Genomic DNA, 16,215 nt, shown 5'->3' with positions numbered 1-16,215 from the left:
GTTGAAACATGCTGTGACAGTGGTAGATGGCAATTCAATCATCAGCACTTTGTGAGACTCAATTATACAGGAAGGCAAAGAATAACAAAACAAAAACAGAAAGAAAGAAGCAAGATTCTCTGTTCCAATATCAAAAACACTGTTTTTAAAGTCAGTAACAACCCTCCTCGTCATGCAAACGTTATATCTCTATTCCCCCTCGGTCCCTATAAAACATTGCATATTCTGCATTGCAGTAACTTATTATTCTCTAGAGAAGTTAAAGTAATTGTTCAATCCGGGAGTAGGTCAAAGGTCACTATAGTGAGGGGAATGGCACTCTTTATGTGAGGTGGCAAAAAAAGCAATAGTATGGTGCCAGCAGGGAAACAATAAGACAACTGTTGTTTGTTCCTTGTTCTCTGCCTTAACAAGTGCTAATATGCAATACTGTTTTAATCATGTTCAATCGGACAATTCATAGACACATTTTTACCCAAATCATAAACATTTTAACAACCAAAATATAATACACAGCTCACATACACGTTTGATGTTCTACAGGAAGAGAATTCTTGTTTTCCTATCATCACCCAGTGTGCTCTACTTTGTCAGTTGTGTGTGACTCTCCTCTGCCTCTTTAGATATTTAACTTTACAGAGGGATGTACACTATTACACTACAGGTGTGTTATTAACCCGTCACCTATGGAAGCTGGAGTCATTGGACTTCAATCCAGCAGTGGAGCAGAGTTTGGTGATGATGTAACTTCTCTCAGTAGTGAAGATGCAAGGCACTAAAGACTTCTGCAAGTTTAAAGGGCAGAGTGTGTGTGTGTGTGTGTGTATGTTTGTCTACTGTGGTGGGGGTTGTAGAAAGACACATAACTCTGATGACTGAGCATTATGTGAAGTCATGTTCCCAACACATTTACCTCACATTTATATAGGCCTATGTACAGTAAAATAGAAAAGGGGACAGGGTGGTTTATGATAAGAGCTGAATAAACACAGGGTCGCCCCCGTGTGTTATTAAGTACAATACTAAAAATAACAACCCTGCAATTGCACTTTCATATTTAATAAACGACATGTTGTTTAACAACCTTTAATGATAATTACAGTGAAACAACATCAAAATCTGATGGCTGTATACAGGTCCATAAAGAACATCTTGTTTTTTTATTTTTATTAAATATACATTTAGAAAACGAACCACAGATAGAGAACCCCAGACGTCAGCGGGAAATAAGATTTTCTAAAGGTTGACATGGCTTAGCAATCTGTGTGTGAATATCATGCACCATCTGTGAACCAACCGAACCAACCAACCAACCAACCGAACCAACCGAACCAACCAACCAACCTTTCAGAACACAATACACCGACAGTATCCATAAATAGACATTCTCACAGTATAAATGAGAGATCCGGTTTTGAAGCCTAACTGTTAAAATACGGTACACAGAGTCACACACACACTTGCTTATCTGTGCCCATGTGGCACCAGGTGGTGAGGTGTGAGGAGGAGGGGGGGGCCAGCACTGGAACCGAAACCCAAAACCACTCACACAGGTTACAGTAGCTAAGGCCTAAACCCTACGGTAGCTCAATGGGGAGAACAGTAGCTGGAGCCTACAAACTCAAAATCACTAACACTGGTTTCAACCCCAAACCGTTGGGCAATACAGGTCCGTTAGCTAGGTGTTCATACACACAGGTCCCCAGGCTCACACTAGATATAGCAGGTGAGGTCTCGTAGCGTACCAGTATGGATATTGAGATTGATTGACAACTCAGTCACAGATCGTAACGCACCGGCCCAGCTCACAGGGACAGATAACAAGCGTGACGTGGGATCCTAACCTAAGGAAGAAGTCTCTATGTACAGAGATGAAGTGGACGTGTCGGGGGGGTTAAGGCCACTGATACAGGGGACAGACTCACTTCCTCACCTCGCTATTATTGCATCAAACTGGATGGTGATAGAACAGGGAGCCGTTGGGGAAAGGCCGACCCCGTCAACTATACCTCTACCTGACTGACCTCCTCTCTTTCTCTCTCTCGCTCACTCACTCTGCTTCTTCTCTTCTCTTCGCATCCCGCTCTTCTTATACAAACTTAAACAGGCCCCAAAAAATTCAAACCCTCTCTTTCTTTTTTTTTCCCAAGTATTTTTATTCAACAAACCCTCTCTTTCTACCCACAATTCATTTCTCTCTCTCCGAGACAACATACCATTCCACACCTCTGAATCTCAGCCAATGACAGCAGGGCTGTGTGTGTGTGTGTGTGTGTGAGGGGTCTGACTCCTTATCTCACTCTGTCCTAGTTAAGCTTAAGGCTAGGCACAGTCAAGAAGTGAATAAGAGTTCCCTTTCTCTCCCCCCCCGCCCCCCCCCCCCCCATCCTCTTCAATGGAATGACGATCGCAATTGGTGCTTTCAACAGACGTCTTCGGCCGTTGTGGGTTGTGCCCTTGGGTCCATGGCTTTCATTGGAAAAGCCCAATTGTCAATCACAGCCCGTTCCCCAGCCATTGGCAGAAGAGACTGGGCCCTGGTAAGGGTAAAGGTGTGACTGGTGTGCTGTGGGCATCTATTGCACTCTTCCCTCCAACAGACCAACAGACAGCTCTCTCTCTCCCTCCCTCCCTCCCTCCCTCCCTCCCTCCCTCCTGGTCGCTCTGCCAGGACTGAACCATAGAGGTCTCCTCTGTTGGCAGAAATAAACCCCCCAAACTTGTAAAGAGTGCTGCTGGTTCTCCTAGGCGCTCCCCTCCCTCCCTCTGCCCGGCCTGACCACACCAGGTCCAGGGCTGAGGCCGGGCTACGTGGGTCTCAGGTTAGAACCTCCAGGGTTGCTGCTGACGGGCTTCTGGGCGGCCGACGTGGCTCCCATGTGGAAGCCCGGCTGTAGGGGAGCGGAGGCCGTGCTGGGGGCCTGGGGCTGGTACGGGGCGAGGGGCTGGGTGGGGGGGGCCATGGGTTGGGTGGGGGCCAGCAAGCCCACCTGACAGGGGCCAGTAGGGCCTGCCCACTGAGGGGCGCTGAACGGTGCCGAGGTGAAGCCGAAGCCCTGGGGCGGGGGGACCAGGGAACCCTTACGGGCGCACAGAGGGGCGGAGGGGTTGGGGAGCTGGGCTCCCAAAGCCAGAGCGGCGGCGATGGCGGTGGGGAGGGTGGGGCAGAGGTGACCGGGGGCTGAGAACTTACGGCCCATGTTGGCAGGAGGGACGATCTGGAGAGGGAGAGAGAGAGAGAGAGGGAGGAGGACGGGAGGGCAGAAAGAAAGGAGGGGATGAGAGAGGGAGAGAAGACAACAATCGGGTTCAATGAGCCGATCAACTGACATGGACACATTACCTGTATCTAAACTGGGTTGTACCCAGTGCACCATGGGTAATAAGAGTCATATTTGTTTGGGCCTTACGTCATGTCCTTGCGCCCCCCCCTTGGCGCCCCTCTTCCCCTGGCTCATGGCGTCTCTGGCCCAGTTGTCCACCAGCAGGTGCCATTCATCAGTGAAGGTGCCCTTGCGGCTCTGGGGGGCCGGGTTAGAGCCCGTCTGGGTGTTACTGTGGTTCTGGCTTTGGCCCGGCCCACTGTCTGAGCTAGTCCCACTCGCCCCCCCTGTGGAGAGAATCAATTCAATCAGTTTATTATCGGTTTATGTCCGTTTAGATAGATTGCCAGTGACAGGAGAGAGAGGGTGGGATGAGGGGGGGATGCGGGGGGCTGTGGCTGTGCTTACCCATGGAGGGAGTATGAGTGCTGAGGCTGGGCATGGACGGGGAAGGTTTGAGGGGCTTGGAGGTCGGACTGGCTGAGTCAGAGACCCCTGCAGTGGGGGGGGAGGTCTCCTTAGGGGGGGATACTGAGCTCGGGGGGCTCTGGGATTGGCCTGGGGCTCCTACACACACACAAGCCAGAGCAAGAAGCAGAAAACACTTTTTCAATATCTGCCAAAGAGTTGGAACCACATACAGGATATCCAGCAGGGCACATCCAACAGGTCCTAAACAGAAAAGCTGAGTGGACCAGATGATGAGTCATACCTGCATGCAGGGGGCTGGGCTGGGCGCTGCTGCGGGCTGACTTGCCCCCCTTGCTCTTGGGCCGGCGGCGGCCCCCGGCCATGGCCACGGCGGGGGAGTGGACGGCTGAGGGGGGGGGCTTACCCAGCCGGACGAACAGAGCGTCGATCTCCTCCTTCTGACGAGACTGCAGAGACTGGATCTCCTTCATGTGTCTGGGACAGAGGAGGAGGGGGGGGGGGGGGCGAGGATCGACTTCAAACTTCATTCGGGTATAAAATGTTTTACTTGGTGGTGGATCCAGGTGAGATTTAGAATCTCTTTTTTTGGAAGGGACTTGTCCCAACAGTGTTCTAGGACTGGAGGCATAAACCAGGGTTCCCACACCTTCTGAAACATCACATTCAAGCACCTTTCAAGGACTTTCAAGACTCAATTCCCTCAAATTCAAGGACCCAACATGGCATAGTTTGAGACAGATCTACATCACAATTTATATAATAGGAACTATCCGCTCACTATCCGACAACAAATAAAAAGAGAGCCTTGAATGTGTGAACTCTAGATGGTCTCTTGCCTTCTCTACCACAGCACAGCAAAACAATATATTGTGAAATATGTGTAAAGTTAAGCAATACAGAGACTTATTTACTAGTTGATGAGCTAAGTAAAAAAAAAACTTTGCATATAGGGAATTCAAGCACTTTCAATGACCCATGTCTATTTTCAAAAACTTTTAAAACCTTTGAAGGATTTCAAGGACCCGTGGGAACCCTGTAGAAGGGACTTGTCCCAAGAGTGTTCCAGGACTGGAGGGATAACCATACCTCTCTCTGAGGCGGCTGACCTCCTTCTGCAAGGCCTCGTTCTCTGGCCCTGAGTCATCCTCGTTGTCACTGCTGTTGTAACAGTGGTAGGAGCTGGGGGCGGAGCTGCGGGGGTCAGAGGTCGCTGAGGAGGAGGGGCCGTTCTGCAGGCCAGGGGCGGGAGTGGACCCTGTCGCGGCTGCAGTCACTGAGGAAAGGGTTCACGTTTTAACACACGGGACACGCTCCAAAGGACACACGCTCAACACTTCTTGACTGACTGCTTTTGTCCGAGAGGTTCATGTTCAACCACACCTGTTACGGAGAAACGTCCCACTTTGGAGGGGTCAGTCTGGGGGTCCGTACTGAGGTTAGCGCTGGCGGAGACTTGGAAGCGTCCGATAGTGGTGGCCGGGGTGGGCGGGGGGGCAGGGAGGGAGGAGAGGCCGTCTATGGTGTCCCCTCCGTGGACCGCCTGGGACAGAGAGGAGGAGCGGTGGAGAGTGCTCTCTGGACTGGAGAGAGGGGAGGAGGAGGAGGAGGAAGAGGAGGAGGAGGAGGAGGAAGGGGTGAGAGAGGAGGAGGAGGCCTTGTTGGTGGGGTCCGGGGTGCTGCCAGCTGCTCCGTCTGCAGCAACAGAGACCTGCAGGGAGAGGAAACGCTATTAACACTTTCACTAGACTGCTTTGATTTGGTCTCACTAAAACCCCCTTTTCAAAAGACCATTATGGAGGTGTGGTAACAGGGCTTCAAGACAGAGTAGAGCTCGGCATAGAGCTTTTACTGCTTTGACAACTAGTATAGAGCTTTTACTGCTTTGACTAACTAATATAGAGCTCTTACTGCTTTGACCTTAACTAATAGAGCTCTTACTGCTTTGACTAACTAATATAGAGCACTTACTGCTTTGACTGTAACTAATATAGAGCTTTGACTGTAACTAATATAGAGCTTTGACTGTAACTAGTATAGAGCTTTTACTGCTTTGACTAACTGATCACTCACCTGGAAGCGGCCCAGGGTGAACCCCCCAGTCGAAGGTGGAGCAGCAACATTTCCTCCCGGAACGTTCTCTGGGCTCAGAGCTGGTCTCAGCTGAGATGGTCCTGGTAGTGGAGGCGGGGGCTCTGAGGAGGGAGTGCCAGACTGGTCTGAGCCAGTAGGATACACCTGAGAGAGGTGGTGAAGACATCATCAGTTTCAGACTTTCACAAAGCACTTCTGTTGCTGGACTAGCTGAATAATTCACGTGACTCTACCTGTGGTCTGGCGGCCAGCTTGGCTGGGGGCGTCTGGGCGTGTCCCGCGGGGGTGACCGTCTGCCCTGGGGTGGGCGTGGGGACCGAGGTGCCCTGCCCGCTGGAGGCGAGGGGCAGGTTGGAGGGGGGCACCTGGGCTATTCCAGGGGGAGGGGAGGTGGTCCCGGTGGGGGGGGAGGTGGTGCCGGTGTTGGGAGGGCCGTCGATGGAGGTGGAGGTGGCAGAGCTTGGGACCTTGAAGAGGGAGTGCAGCTTCTTATCCAGGGCATGGATGTCCTCTACACCAGGGCCCTCGGCTTCTGCTGGCTGGGGTTGGGTCTGGGTCTGTGGTTGGGGTTGGGGTTGAGGCTGGACCGGGGGCTGGGTGGCGGGTAAGGTGGCAGGGGGTAGCTGGGAAGGGACCAAGCCAGGCTGGGCCACAGGGACGGACAGAGGGACAGGCTGAGACTGGGGAGGGACAGGCAGTGCGACGGGGACGGACGTGGGGAGAGGCTGAGAGGACGGAACAGGGAAGGTGTTAGCTGCAGGCGGCTGCTCTGAGCTGGGGACGGTCCCGGCAGCGGTACTGGCCATAGCTCCAGAGTTAGAGGGGCCAGGGCCGGCGCTGAGGCCTAACGGAGGCCCTGCGGCCGGGGGGAGAGAGGTCTGGGGGGTCTGGGACACAGGCGGAGGGGGGGAGGCGGTGGTGGCGGAGGAGGGGAAGGGCGGGCCAGCGGCAGAAGGGGCAGACGCGGGTTGCGAGGGGGCCGTTTGGTAACCGGGCTGGGGGGCTGGGGCGTGGGTAGGGATGGGGGTGGGAGACAGCCTCCCGGCTGCAGCTGGGTGTGGGGGAGGCTGAGGGGCGGCGGCTCCAGAGGGATTGAGGGAGAAAGCGGGCAGGGCGGTGGTGGAGGGGACCGGAGCCTCTGGAGGAGCCAGGGCCTGGTGGGAGGGGGGGGAGGCTGGGCGGAGGCCAGGCTGGGTGGAGGGGGCCAGGTTGGGGTCTGGCTCGGTTTGGTGGCATATGGTGGCGCGCCTCTCTCCATAAGCCTGCCTCATCTCGGCGAAGGCCTGCTGGAGGCTGGCTGAGGGGGCTGACAGGGAGAGGCCCAAACTAAGAGGGGGGGCTGGAGGGAGGGGGAGAAGAGCAGTAGTCAGTTACAAAATATGTGATCTAGATTCTAGAAACATAGAAACATGCCATTCATCTCATCATAGAATATGATATGGTTGGGACACGCTTCGACAACATACGCTAGACACATTCCACGTGGTACGGATACTTGGACCACATCCTAGAGTTCTTCAACTCATCGTGTTTAGATAAGACATTCTAGAGAAGACATTCTAGAGAAGACATTCCAGAGGAGACATTCTAGATAAGACATTCTAGATGAGACATTCTAGATAAGACATTCCAGAGAAGACATTCTAGATGAGACATTCTAGATGAGGCATTCTAGAGAAGACATTCCAGAGAAGACATTCTAGAGAAGACATTCTAGATGAGACATTCTAGAGAAGACATTCTAGATGAGACATTCTAGATGAGACATTCTAGATGAGACATTCTAGATGAGACATTCCAGAGAAGACATTCTAGATGAGACATTCTAGAGAAGACATTCTAGATGAGACATTCTAGAGAAGACATTCTGCCCACTCACCTGGAAGTGTGTCGTGTTCAAAAGACGCAGTGGCGTAGGGGTGTCCAAAGAACGACTCCCGCAGTCGAGACTCGGGCACAGGGCTGACGATGAACCTCCGCCCTGCGGAGTGCACCACCTGGGCCACGGCGCTGAGAGGAACACCTGGGGAGGGAGGGAGGGAGCGGTCAGGAGGGGGGAGGTCAGGGGGGGAGGGTTCAAATGCATCACATTTCAATAGAGGATATGGGTGAGTAATACAAGAGTGTAGCTGCTGAGCAGGATTACCAGGCAGGAGAGGATGGGCCATCTGAGGCTGCTGCAGCAGGTCACTCACAATCTGCAGAGGAGCGACAGAAACAACAGAAACAACATGAACAACATGAACAAGGTTTTTTGATGGGAACGTGCTGTAACATTGCGTTCTCCTGAGTCAACTCCTTGTGAGCGTTAATCAGGGTTCCTACAAGCTTCAACAAGTCAAATTTAAGACCTTTTTAGACCTCTTTGGATCGAATTTTAGACCTATTCGCGACACCGTGTGATGGCTTTTTGTCATCCTCGAGGTGATGAAATTAGGGATTTCACTGCCATACAGACAAAAAAGGAAGCGAATTGGCATTTTTTGGGTTCCAGCTTGATTAATTTCTGCGTAAATAGATGTGGTCGGACTGATTTCCTTGCAGGGTCTCATTTTTAAGACCTAGCACCTCATTTTTAGGCCAAATAACTGGAATTTGGGACCTTTTTAGGCCTTATAAATTGGATTGCTGGATTTTAGACTTCAAGGCTTTTTAAGACCAGCGCGGGAACCCTGGTTAACGTTCTGTGGCGTGTGGAGTGAGCGCCTACCTGTGAGAAACCGTCCTTCAGTTTCTCGTCGATCCCTCCTTTCTCGTCGGCCATTTCGATGACCTCGCGGACCTGCTCGATGAACGACTCTCGCTCGCTCTCCAGGATGAACTCACTAGTGACCTGAGAGAAAGACGTACTGATCTATAGTGCAAGTACAGTAATAACATTTCTCTTGACAACTAAAGACCCTTTGGGGGGGGGGGGGGGTCAATACCAGTATTTAAATGATAGTATTTTGGAAGGAAAAATATATTTACCATGATCTCAGCTATCTCCTCTGGGTTATCTCCATCAAGGTCAAACTTGAAGGTCACCATCTTTCTGTTGTGTGTCTCTAGCTGACATTCAGCTACTCTGTCACCCATGTTGGAAATCTGGAGGACATGAGCATTCACGTTAGATGACTGATTGATCTGCCATCCAGAGAGAGAACTGTTTAAACATGTCACGTAGAGAGACACTAAGAGTTCAGAACATTGAGAGAGAGAGAGAGAGAGGAGAGAGGCCAGCGGTGACTCACGCTGAGAACATTGAGCTTGGCCTTGGCAGTCTTCTCATGGCGAGAGCGGCTGCGTACCGACCGCCGCTGATGCCGTTTGAGCGAGCGGCCCTCGTGTCTGCCCCCCGAGGTCGACGCCCCCTCGTTCCCGTCACTCAGACCTGACGCAGCGTCTGACAGAACGCTGAGAGAGAGAGAGAGAGAGAGAGAGAGAGAGAGAGAAACCTTAGAGCTGTGCTGGCACTAAATCCTGCATACACTGCTGCCCTCTGGGACCATAGTTGTCTGTGTTACTGTTAAGGTGTCTGATGTAGATGGAGTTGTTTCATACCTTTCCAACGGTGGCACAGTGGTCTGTCCTGCTGACTGGTCAGCTGTAAGCGGCTGGGAAACGCTCACAGGAGCCTGAAACAGTCACACAGTCACACAGAGGTTAGCTAAAGCATCTCTCCAATCCAATGCAAGTCAAGCGAGGAATCTCACAAAAAAGTGAGTCATCAACTTCTTTCTGCACAGAAGGATGTGTGATATATAGCAGTGTTTCCTCTACATGCATTTATTGGTGGCGGGCCGCCACGAATGAATTTCCTCCGCCACGAATTGATTCAGTCCACAAAAAAAAAAAAAAAAGTTCTAAAAATAAATAAATAAAATATCTGAACATTTTTGCTGATTAAAATATATCTGATCCTAGATCAGCGCTATAATGGATGTTGACTAAAAGTGCACCTAAATCCACGCCCATCTCTCTCTAACCGCTGATCCAAAATCTGATTAATGACATTCAGTTGACGACGTGACACAAGGGCTCCTGATTGGTCTAAATGTGAACTGTGGTATTATTGTTATTGTGTACAGGCCACCGTAGTGACATCAGGGGGGTATTCCATCAACATCGCTAAAGGGAAAATCCAGGTTTAGTCTGATAAATCTCGCGAGAGTTCTTAAAAATATCCAGGCATATTCTGATAGGTCTCGCGAGAGTTATCAAAAATAAGCCAGGATTTTCCTTTAGCAACGTTGATGGAATACCCCCCAGGTCAGGTGGGCAGGTTACGACGAGACAACAAGAGACCGGTATTGTAGAGCTTACAGAGCGAGTTAAAATAAAGACACTTACATTGAAATACAGAAGGACTCACGTGTATGTTTAATAGAATAACACGACATGGTGTCAGAAGTCTTGTAAGTGAGTGTTAAGAGTTAGATCGGCCGACAAGTGTCATTTGAGCTCGTGACGGTGAGAAGGGAGAAGAAAAAATGGATGCTAATGCTAACGCGGGAGCAGCTGCAGTCCAAAGAGCTTCTTCGAAAAATTAAACGAAAACAGCGACAGATGGATGGATTTTTCAAGAAAAAAGATGTCCCAGACACTTCAAACATTGCTGAAGCTAGCAGTGGCTATGAGCGACCCGAAACTGCATGGCTGGCAGGACCAAAGAAGCTAGGTGGTGGATCAGCTAACAGCGTTTATGGCGGGGTACCACCACCACCAGCTACAACTACAACTACAGCGGGAGAGCCATCAGCATCGGCTAGCTGTGTTGGTGTATCAGCAGACATTAGCAAGTCAAAAAACTATTCTTATGTGCCGTCACTTTAGCAACGACACAGGATTGTCAAGGGGAAAAGAAGGGGAGACGATTTTTTTATTGACAACGGAATTACATGCTGGAAAAACATGCAGCTAAAATTCAGGGAACATTTGGACCTTCAGAGACACGGGAGAAGTACGGGAAAACAGGGCTGATGTGGGTGTCATCAAAGGTAAGAGTTTGTTTTCTTTAACTCAGCTGATACTCAGCTGTTTACCGAATGCTCCATCTGACTGTGATTTTACTTCTGTAATGTGGTGGGTTGACATAATTCACGCACGGAACTATAGGTTGAGAGTATTGTTCCGTCCGCAGTTGAGTGCGTAGTACCCAAGTTGTTTAGACTGTTCTATTTACTGCTTGAGTGTGTTGTTGACAATCGTTCATGTCCTTCATTAAACGTTTAGCTTTGTCATTTGATACGCCGCCTACGACTACCATCTCTCTGCACTACAGTAAACAGTTAATCAGTAACGTTAGCCGCTTTTGTGCTCATGTAGGCCTACTTCGTATTATATTATAGCTGATGATCTTTGTGTGTGTGTATGTGACTGTCAGTTAATATTCTGTATATTCATTATAATTTTTTTGGCCATCCTCTAGTTTTGGCTGAAATGAGGTCGTTGTTTTGAAAAAAAAAAAAAAAAAAAAAGGGAAAAATACGTGCGCGCGCGTTTCATGCGCGTGCACGCGAAAAAATATCGCGGTCAGGGCTATCCGCCACCAATGTAAAAATTCCTGGAGGAAACACTGTATAGGATACATCTTTTTGAAGGCTCTTCATTGTCCAAACACTCATGGCATACGTACACCCCCCCCCCACGTTTAGGACCCGTGTGTATACCTGCAGCAAAGAGAGGTGTGTGGCCTGATAGAGGAAGTATAGGTACTCTGCGTTGATTGGAGGAGACATGAGAGGAGGGCTCAGCTCACTGGGCCAAGACTGACAGTCATGCAGGAGGAGGAGGCAGCATGCAGAAGAGAGGAGGAGGAAGAGTGGATGGAGGGGTGGTGCAATGGAGAGGTTAGTTCAAAGCAAAGCAATAAAAAAAAGCATGAAGAAAAATGTGAAGAGAGAAGCAATGACACTTGACACGTGCGTGAAGAAATAAAGAAATGAGCAGAATACAGGAACTGTGATCTGAGATCTGTTCAGGGTAGGTGCTTGTGAGTACTTTACGATCTGCATGGCTGTGAGATGAGGTTGCGTGCACGTGTGTGTGTGTGTGTGTGTGTGTGTGTGTGGTCCTCACCGCCAGCGGAGCTCCAGGCTGTGGTAGTGAGGAGCTCTGGAGAACAGTGCTGCCCTCCGGCTGCTGCTGCAGGGGGGGGCCAGGCACGGAGGAGGGGGGCAGCGCCACCTGCTGGGGGGGCAACGCCTGGGGAGAGAACAGAGAATGAAGAATAAAGCCAAGAGAATAAAGCCACATCCAAACAGAAGGCTTTAAATCAGCAGATATGAAAAGGCAGAAAGACTTATCAGTTCCCAGATCTAATCAGCATGTCACCGTGCTCTAAACAAATCCATCTCATCAGCCCCAGAGGCCAAACCGTCAAACCGTCAAACCGTCAAAATGTTAAACCGAGGTTACATTTACATCCGCACTCATTTAACCCCCCCCATGGCACTTACCTGCTGGATCACAGAGCACTATAAATCACACACCCCTCTAAGGAGACAACACAGTTCTACCACCATACATCACACACACACAGACAGGCCTTCATGTCTCACACGGCACACTGAGCTCACTCAGGAGAGGCTGAGGGTGGAGGAAGCAGAGGGAAAGGGTGTGAGAGGGACGACTTTTATCTACCTGAGGGGGGTGCGATGGGTGGTAGTAACCTCCGTACTATAAGAAACAAAAAAGACAAACACAGGGTCAGAGAGAGAAGGAGGAGGAGGAGAAGATTCAACAGAAGAGAGAGAGAGAGAGAGAGAGAGAGAGAGAGAGAGACAAGAAAAAAAGGAGGAAGAGGGATAATAAGAGACTGGAAAAAAGACAGAGAAAGAGGGTAGGAGGGAGTCCACATCCACTACTGGTGTCTAGAGCTGGGGAGGGAGGAGGGCCGTGCTACTGTAGAGCCCTCTGGCCAGCCCCTCACCACACCAAGCTCAGTGGTCAACTGTACCTGCGGGGGCACCGGCGGGGGGGCCTGGGCACTGGGAGTCCCTGGGAGGACCGCAGTGGCCGGCTGGGCCACAGCAACCTGAGCCTGGCTCTGGTACACCGGAGAGAGAGAGAGAGGGGGGGAGAGAAGAGAGGAAGTACAGTGTGTGAAGGAAGGAAGGGAAGAAAAACAAGAGATGGGAGAGGAACGCGATAGGGTGGATAGAATGTCAAATATGAGATCATATCTGCGGTGGAAGGGTTCGTGCCAGAGGCGTGTATGTAGTCATAGATAGTTCCTGTTGACGCTTGTACAGGCAGAGACGAGAGTGAGACACAGAATAGTTAGAATTCATGGGAAATAGATAACTGGTGCCGTGACTAGGACGTGACTCACCAATGGTCTGCTGCTGCAGCGACGGCTCGGGGAGGATGTAGGCGGCGGCCTGGGCGTACGTGGGCTGAGGCTGCTGATTGGGCGGAGCGCCGTATGACATCACTGGCTGAACCAGTTGAGACTCGGGGAGGACAGAGGAACCCTGATCCATCATTGGAGTGGCTAAACGGAGGAGGAGGAGGGGGGGGAATTCTCAGTGGTGGCACAGTACGATCACCTCAGACAACCACCTTGATGGAACGATACCGATGAACAGTGCAAGATGATTGCGACACTATGACTGATCCTGCGTCATGGTTTAACACACAGGGAGTGCAGGGTTCGACAGTAAAAAGCGTACGCTTTTTGATAATATCTTCACTCCACGATCATCTAGTCTGGTCTGGCGCCTGCACCGTCTGTTGTTCAAATCACATTAGCAAAGATCCGGTCTCTCTGATACACACCTGCCCCGGTCTGCTGCTGCTGCAGATGCTGTTGGTTCGCCTCGGGCTCCTCTGCCTCTGGCTTGACCGGGACCACGCCCTGAGGGACCACGCCCTGGGGGACCACGCCCTGGGGGACCACACCCTGGGGGACCACACCCTGGGGGAACACACCCTGGGGGAACACAGCCTGACCCTGGGCTGGGACCTGTCCGCTGTAGGGCCCCCCCTGAGGGAGCGTCTGGAGGACTGGCTGGGCGGGGACATAGGGGACTGTGGGGAGGCTGGCCTGCGGGGTGGGTTGAGGAGCCATCTGCTGAGTGGGCTGAGGGGGGATGTAGGGGACCGCCTGTTGGACTGAATGGGGGGCAGGTGGAGGAACCTCTGCGCTGGGTTGTTGTTGTTGTTGTGCCTGCTCCTCCTCCAGCATTTCCTTCACCTTCAATTCAATTCAACATTGTGAGTCCCCTCTATAAGGCCCGAGTGCATCCTCTGAGCATCACAGCACAGTGACATATCAACCCCCCCCCCCTCCTGTACATGCAACATGACCTTCAAAACATAACACAGACATTAAGATCTCGTTACGTTGAGAGAGAGAGCTGTCGCCTCTGTTGTACAGACCTGTTGCCTCTGCTCTCTCTTGCGGCTGATGAGGGAGACCCTGTCCTTTATGGCCTTGGCCATGGTCTTATGGTCGCCATCACACACGTAGCCCGACTCCACCTGAGACCCACACAGAGGAACACCGTTAGAGCTCTGGTCACACCACACCACACCACACCACACCGTTAGAGCTCTGGTCACACCACATCACACCGTTAGAGCTCTGGTCACAAATGAACGCTTCTTTTATGAGAATATGGAATGAAAGGACTTATCTATCGACCTAAGCAAGAACTATATTTGAATTAAAAAGGGACATGATTTGTGAATTGTAGTCCGAGTCAATAACACGGCGATCCACCCACCATCTCCTGGGCCACGTCCTCAGGCACGTCCTTGCCGAGGTCGAAGGAGAACTCGATGGCCTCGTTGTCTTTGTACTTCCCCTTCAGCTTCTTGGCGTCCTCGATCCTCAGCCACAGCTTGATGGCCTCCATCGCCCCGTCGTCCTCCTCCGCCAGCTCCACGCGCACGCCCGTCTCCTCCTGGAAGAAGGCGTGGTTCAGAAGGTCCTTGATGGAGTACCTGGAGGAGGGCGACACGGGGGAGGAGCGGCGGTTTGAGACACAGCGTCTATTTTTTTTTTGGGGGGGGGGGGATTCATTGTGCGAGTGTGCCCTGCATCTGTTTATAATATAATATTAATGTATATAATATATATTAACATAATATAATAATAATAATACATTAGACTATATAGCGCTTTTCTAGACACTCAAAGACGCTTTACAAACTGAAAAGTTATATAGTAGTATATATAGTAGTAATAATAAAAAGAAACAAAAAAGGTAAATAGAAGAAAGTATAGGGGCCTAATTATGGGAAGGGGAGGGGGAAAGGGGTTAACTGGTGAAGGCGAGCTTGAAGAGGTGGGTTTTGAGGGCCTGTTTAAATGTTGGGAGGGTGTTGGCTGTCTGATGTGGTTGGGGTACATGTGACGGCGTGTGAAGCTGACCTCTCGTCCTTGTTCTGGCGAATGCATCCCTCGATGAGATCCTTCACCTCCGGGATGGCCACCTTGTCGAAGCTGCCCGGCTTCACCCCCTACAGGAAACACAGAGCGTCCAATGAGAACTCAGATCTGGACCAGCTTGTCGACTCAGGAAGTTAGGTTACGCCTAGCAACAACTGTCCTCTTCTCATAGGGGAGGGACGAACGAACAGGGAGTGATCCAAACCTTCACATCTAGACAAATTAGCTTTTAAGGGATTTATTTCACTTTCTGATACACATATAGGTGCATATAGGTTACCGTTGGCTTAGAGTGATTGAAGTAGAGGCAGTGGTGGGGGGGGGGGAGGGTGTGAGACAGGGGAAGGGGCCTCAGTGTGGAATGAGGGATTGTGCTGATGACAGCAGGAGACGGCCTGGCGCTCCAGAGGTGTGGAGGAGGACTGCTAAGAGCTGAGGTCCCAAGTCTAAGGACAGCTACAGCATATCTCTGTCCAGTATGGATTTATCTCCTTAAAACTCTGGGAAAGTCACTAATCAAGGGGGGGGTGAATGTTTAGCTGAGAAGGGGGGGGGGGAGAGATATCCTGAGCATCATGTGAAGCTCATGGCAGATACAGACGTGTGACACAGTATCTCCCAGAGTGGTTAATGATAAACCTCTATCTGTATCTACACCTAACCTAGATATCTGGCACAGGCCACCTTCCAGAAGCAGATACAGACAACCTAAACCTTGACATGCCGATGATGAAAACAGGCTCGCCTCAGCAAAGCACGAACGGAGCATTTAAACCTCATTCGTGACCATAAACAGGGTTCCTACACGTTCACAAGACGGATTTAAGACCTTTAGAATTTTAGACCTAATCACGACACCGTATGATAGCTTTTTGTCATCCTCGAGGTGATGAAATTAGGGATTTCACTGCCATACGGACGAAAAAGGAAGCGAATTTGGCATTTTTTTGGTTCCAGCGTGATTTATTTCCACGTAAATAGATGTGGTCA

At 50.8% G+C, this 16,215-nt stretch overlaps 1 protein-coding gene across 1 annotated transcript in view; it reads right to left on the bottom strand.

Moving 5' to 3' along the window:
* Nucleotides 1-2,693: 2,693 nt before the first annotated feature.
* LOC308169872 (serine/threonine-protein kinase WNK1-like) overlaps nucleotides 2,694-16,215 on the bottom strand; it is a gene marked incomplete at its 5' end in the record, with an annotated part of 41,171 nt that continues 27,649 nt past the window's right edge. Inside the window, 23 exons of the mRNA XM_080544603.1 lie at nucleotides 2,694-3,218; nucleotides 3,411-3,610; nucleotides 3,732-3,890; nucleotides 4,036-4,229; nucleotides 4,842-5,028; nucleotides 5,136-5,463; nucleotides 5,826-5,990; nucleotides 6,080-7,185; nucleotides 7,726-7,869; nucleotides 7,993-8,044; nucleotides 8,557-8,679; nucleotides 8,817-8,933; nucleotides 9,080-9,242; nucleotides 9,390-9,463; nucleotides 11,907-12,032; nucleotides 12,471-12,506; nucleotides 12,787-12,876; nucleotides 13,017-13,063; nucleotides 13,162-13,323; nucleotides 13,608-14,025; nucleotides 14,211-14,312; nucleotides 14,558-14,777; nucleotides 15,208-15,296. Coding sequence (XP_080400729.1) covers nucleotides 2,808-3,218; nucleotides 3,411-3,610; nucleotides 3,732-3,890; nucleotides 4,036-4,229; nucleotides 4,842-5,028; nucleotides 5,136-5,463; nucleotides 5,826-5,990; nucleotides 6,080-7,185; nucleotides 7,726-7,869; nucleotides 7,993-8,044; nucleotides 8,557-8,679; nucleotides 8,817-8,933; nucleotides 9,080-9,242; nucleotides 9,390-9,463; nucleotides 11,907-12,032; nucleotides 12,471-12,506; nucleotides 12,787-12,876; nucleotides 13,017-13,063; nucleotides 13,162-13,323; nucleotides 13,608-14,025; nucleotides 14,211-14,312; nucleotides 14,558-14,777; nucleotides 15,208-15,296 — 4,713 coding nt within the window. The 3' untranslated portion in view covers nucleotides 2,694-2,807. The remainder of the gene's footprint in view (nucleotides 3,219-3,410; nucleotides 3,611-3,731; nucleotides 3,891-4,035; nucleotides 4,230-4,841; nucleotides 5,029-5,135; nucleotides 5,464-5,825; nucleotides 5,991-6,079; nucleotides 7,186-7,725; nucleotides 7,870-7,992; nucleotides 8,045-8,556; nucleotides 8,680-8,816; nucleotides 8,934-9,079; nucleotides 9,243-9,389; nucleotides 9,464-11,906; nucleotides 12,033-12,470; nucleotides 12,507-12,786; nucleotides 12,877-13,016; nucleotides 13,064-13,161; nucleotides 13,324-13,607; nucleotides 14,026-14,210; nucleotides 14,313-14,557; nucleotides 14,778-15,207; nucleotides 15,297-16,215) is intronic.

Source organism: Nansenia antarctica (genome assembly GCF_963989245.1).
Source record: "Nansenia antarctica genome assembly, chromosome: 14".
Lineage (NCBI taxonomy): Eukaryota > Metazoa > Chordata > Actinopteri > Argentiniformes > Microstomatidae > Nansenia > Nansenia antarctica.
This window is presented reverse-complemented; position numbering and strand designations above follow the sequence as displayed.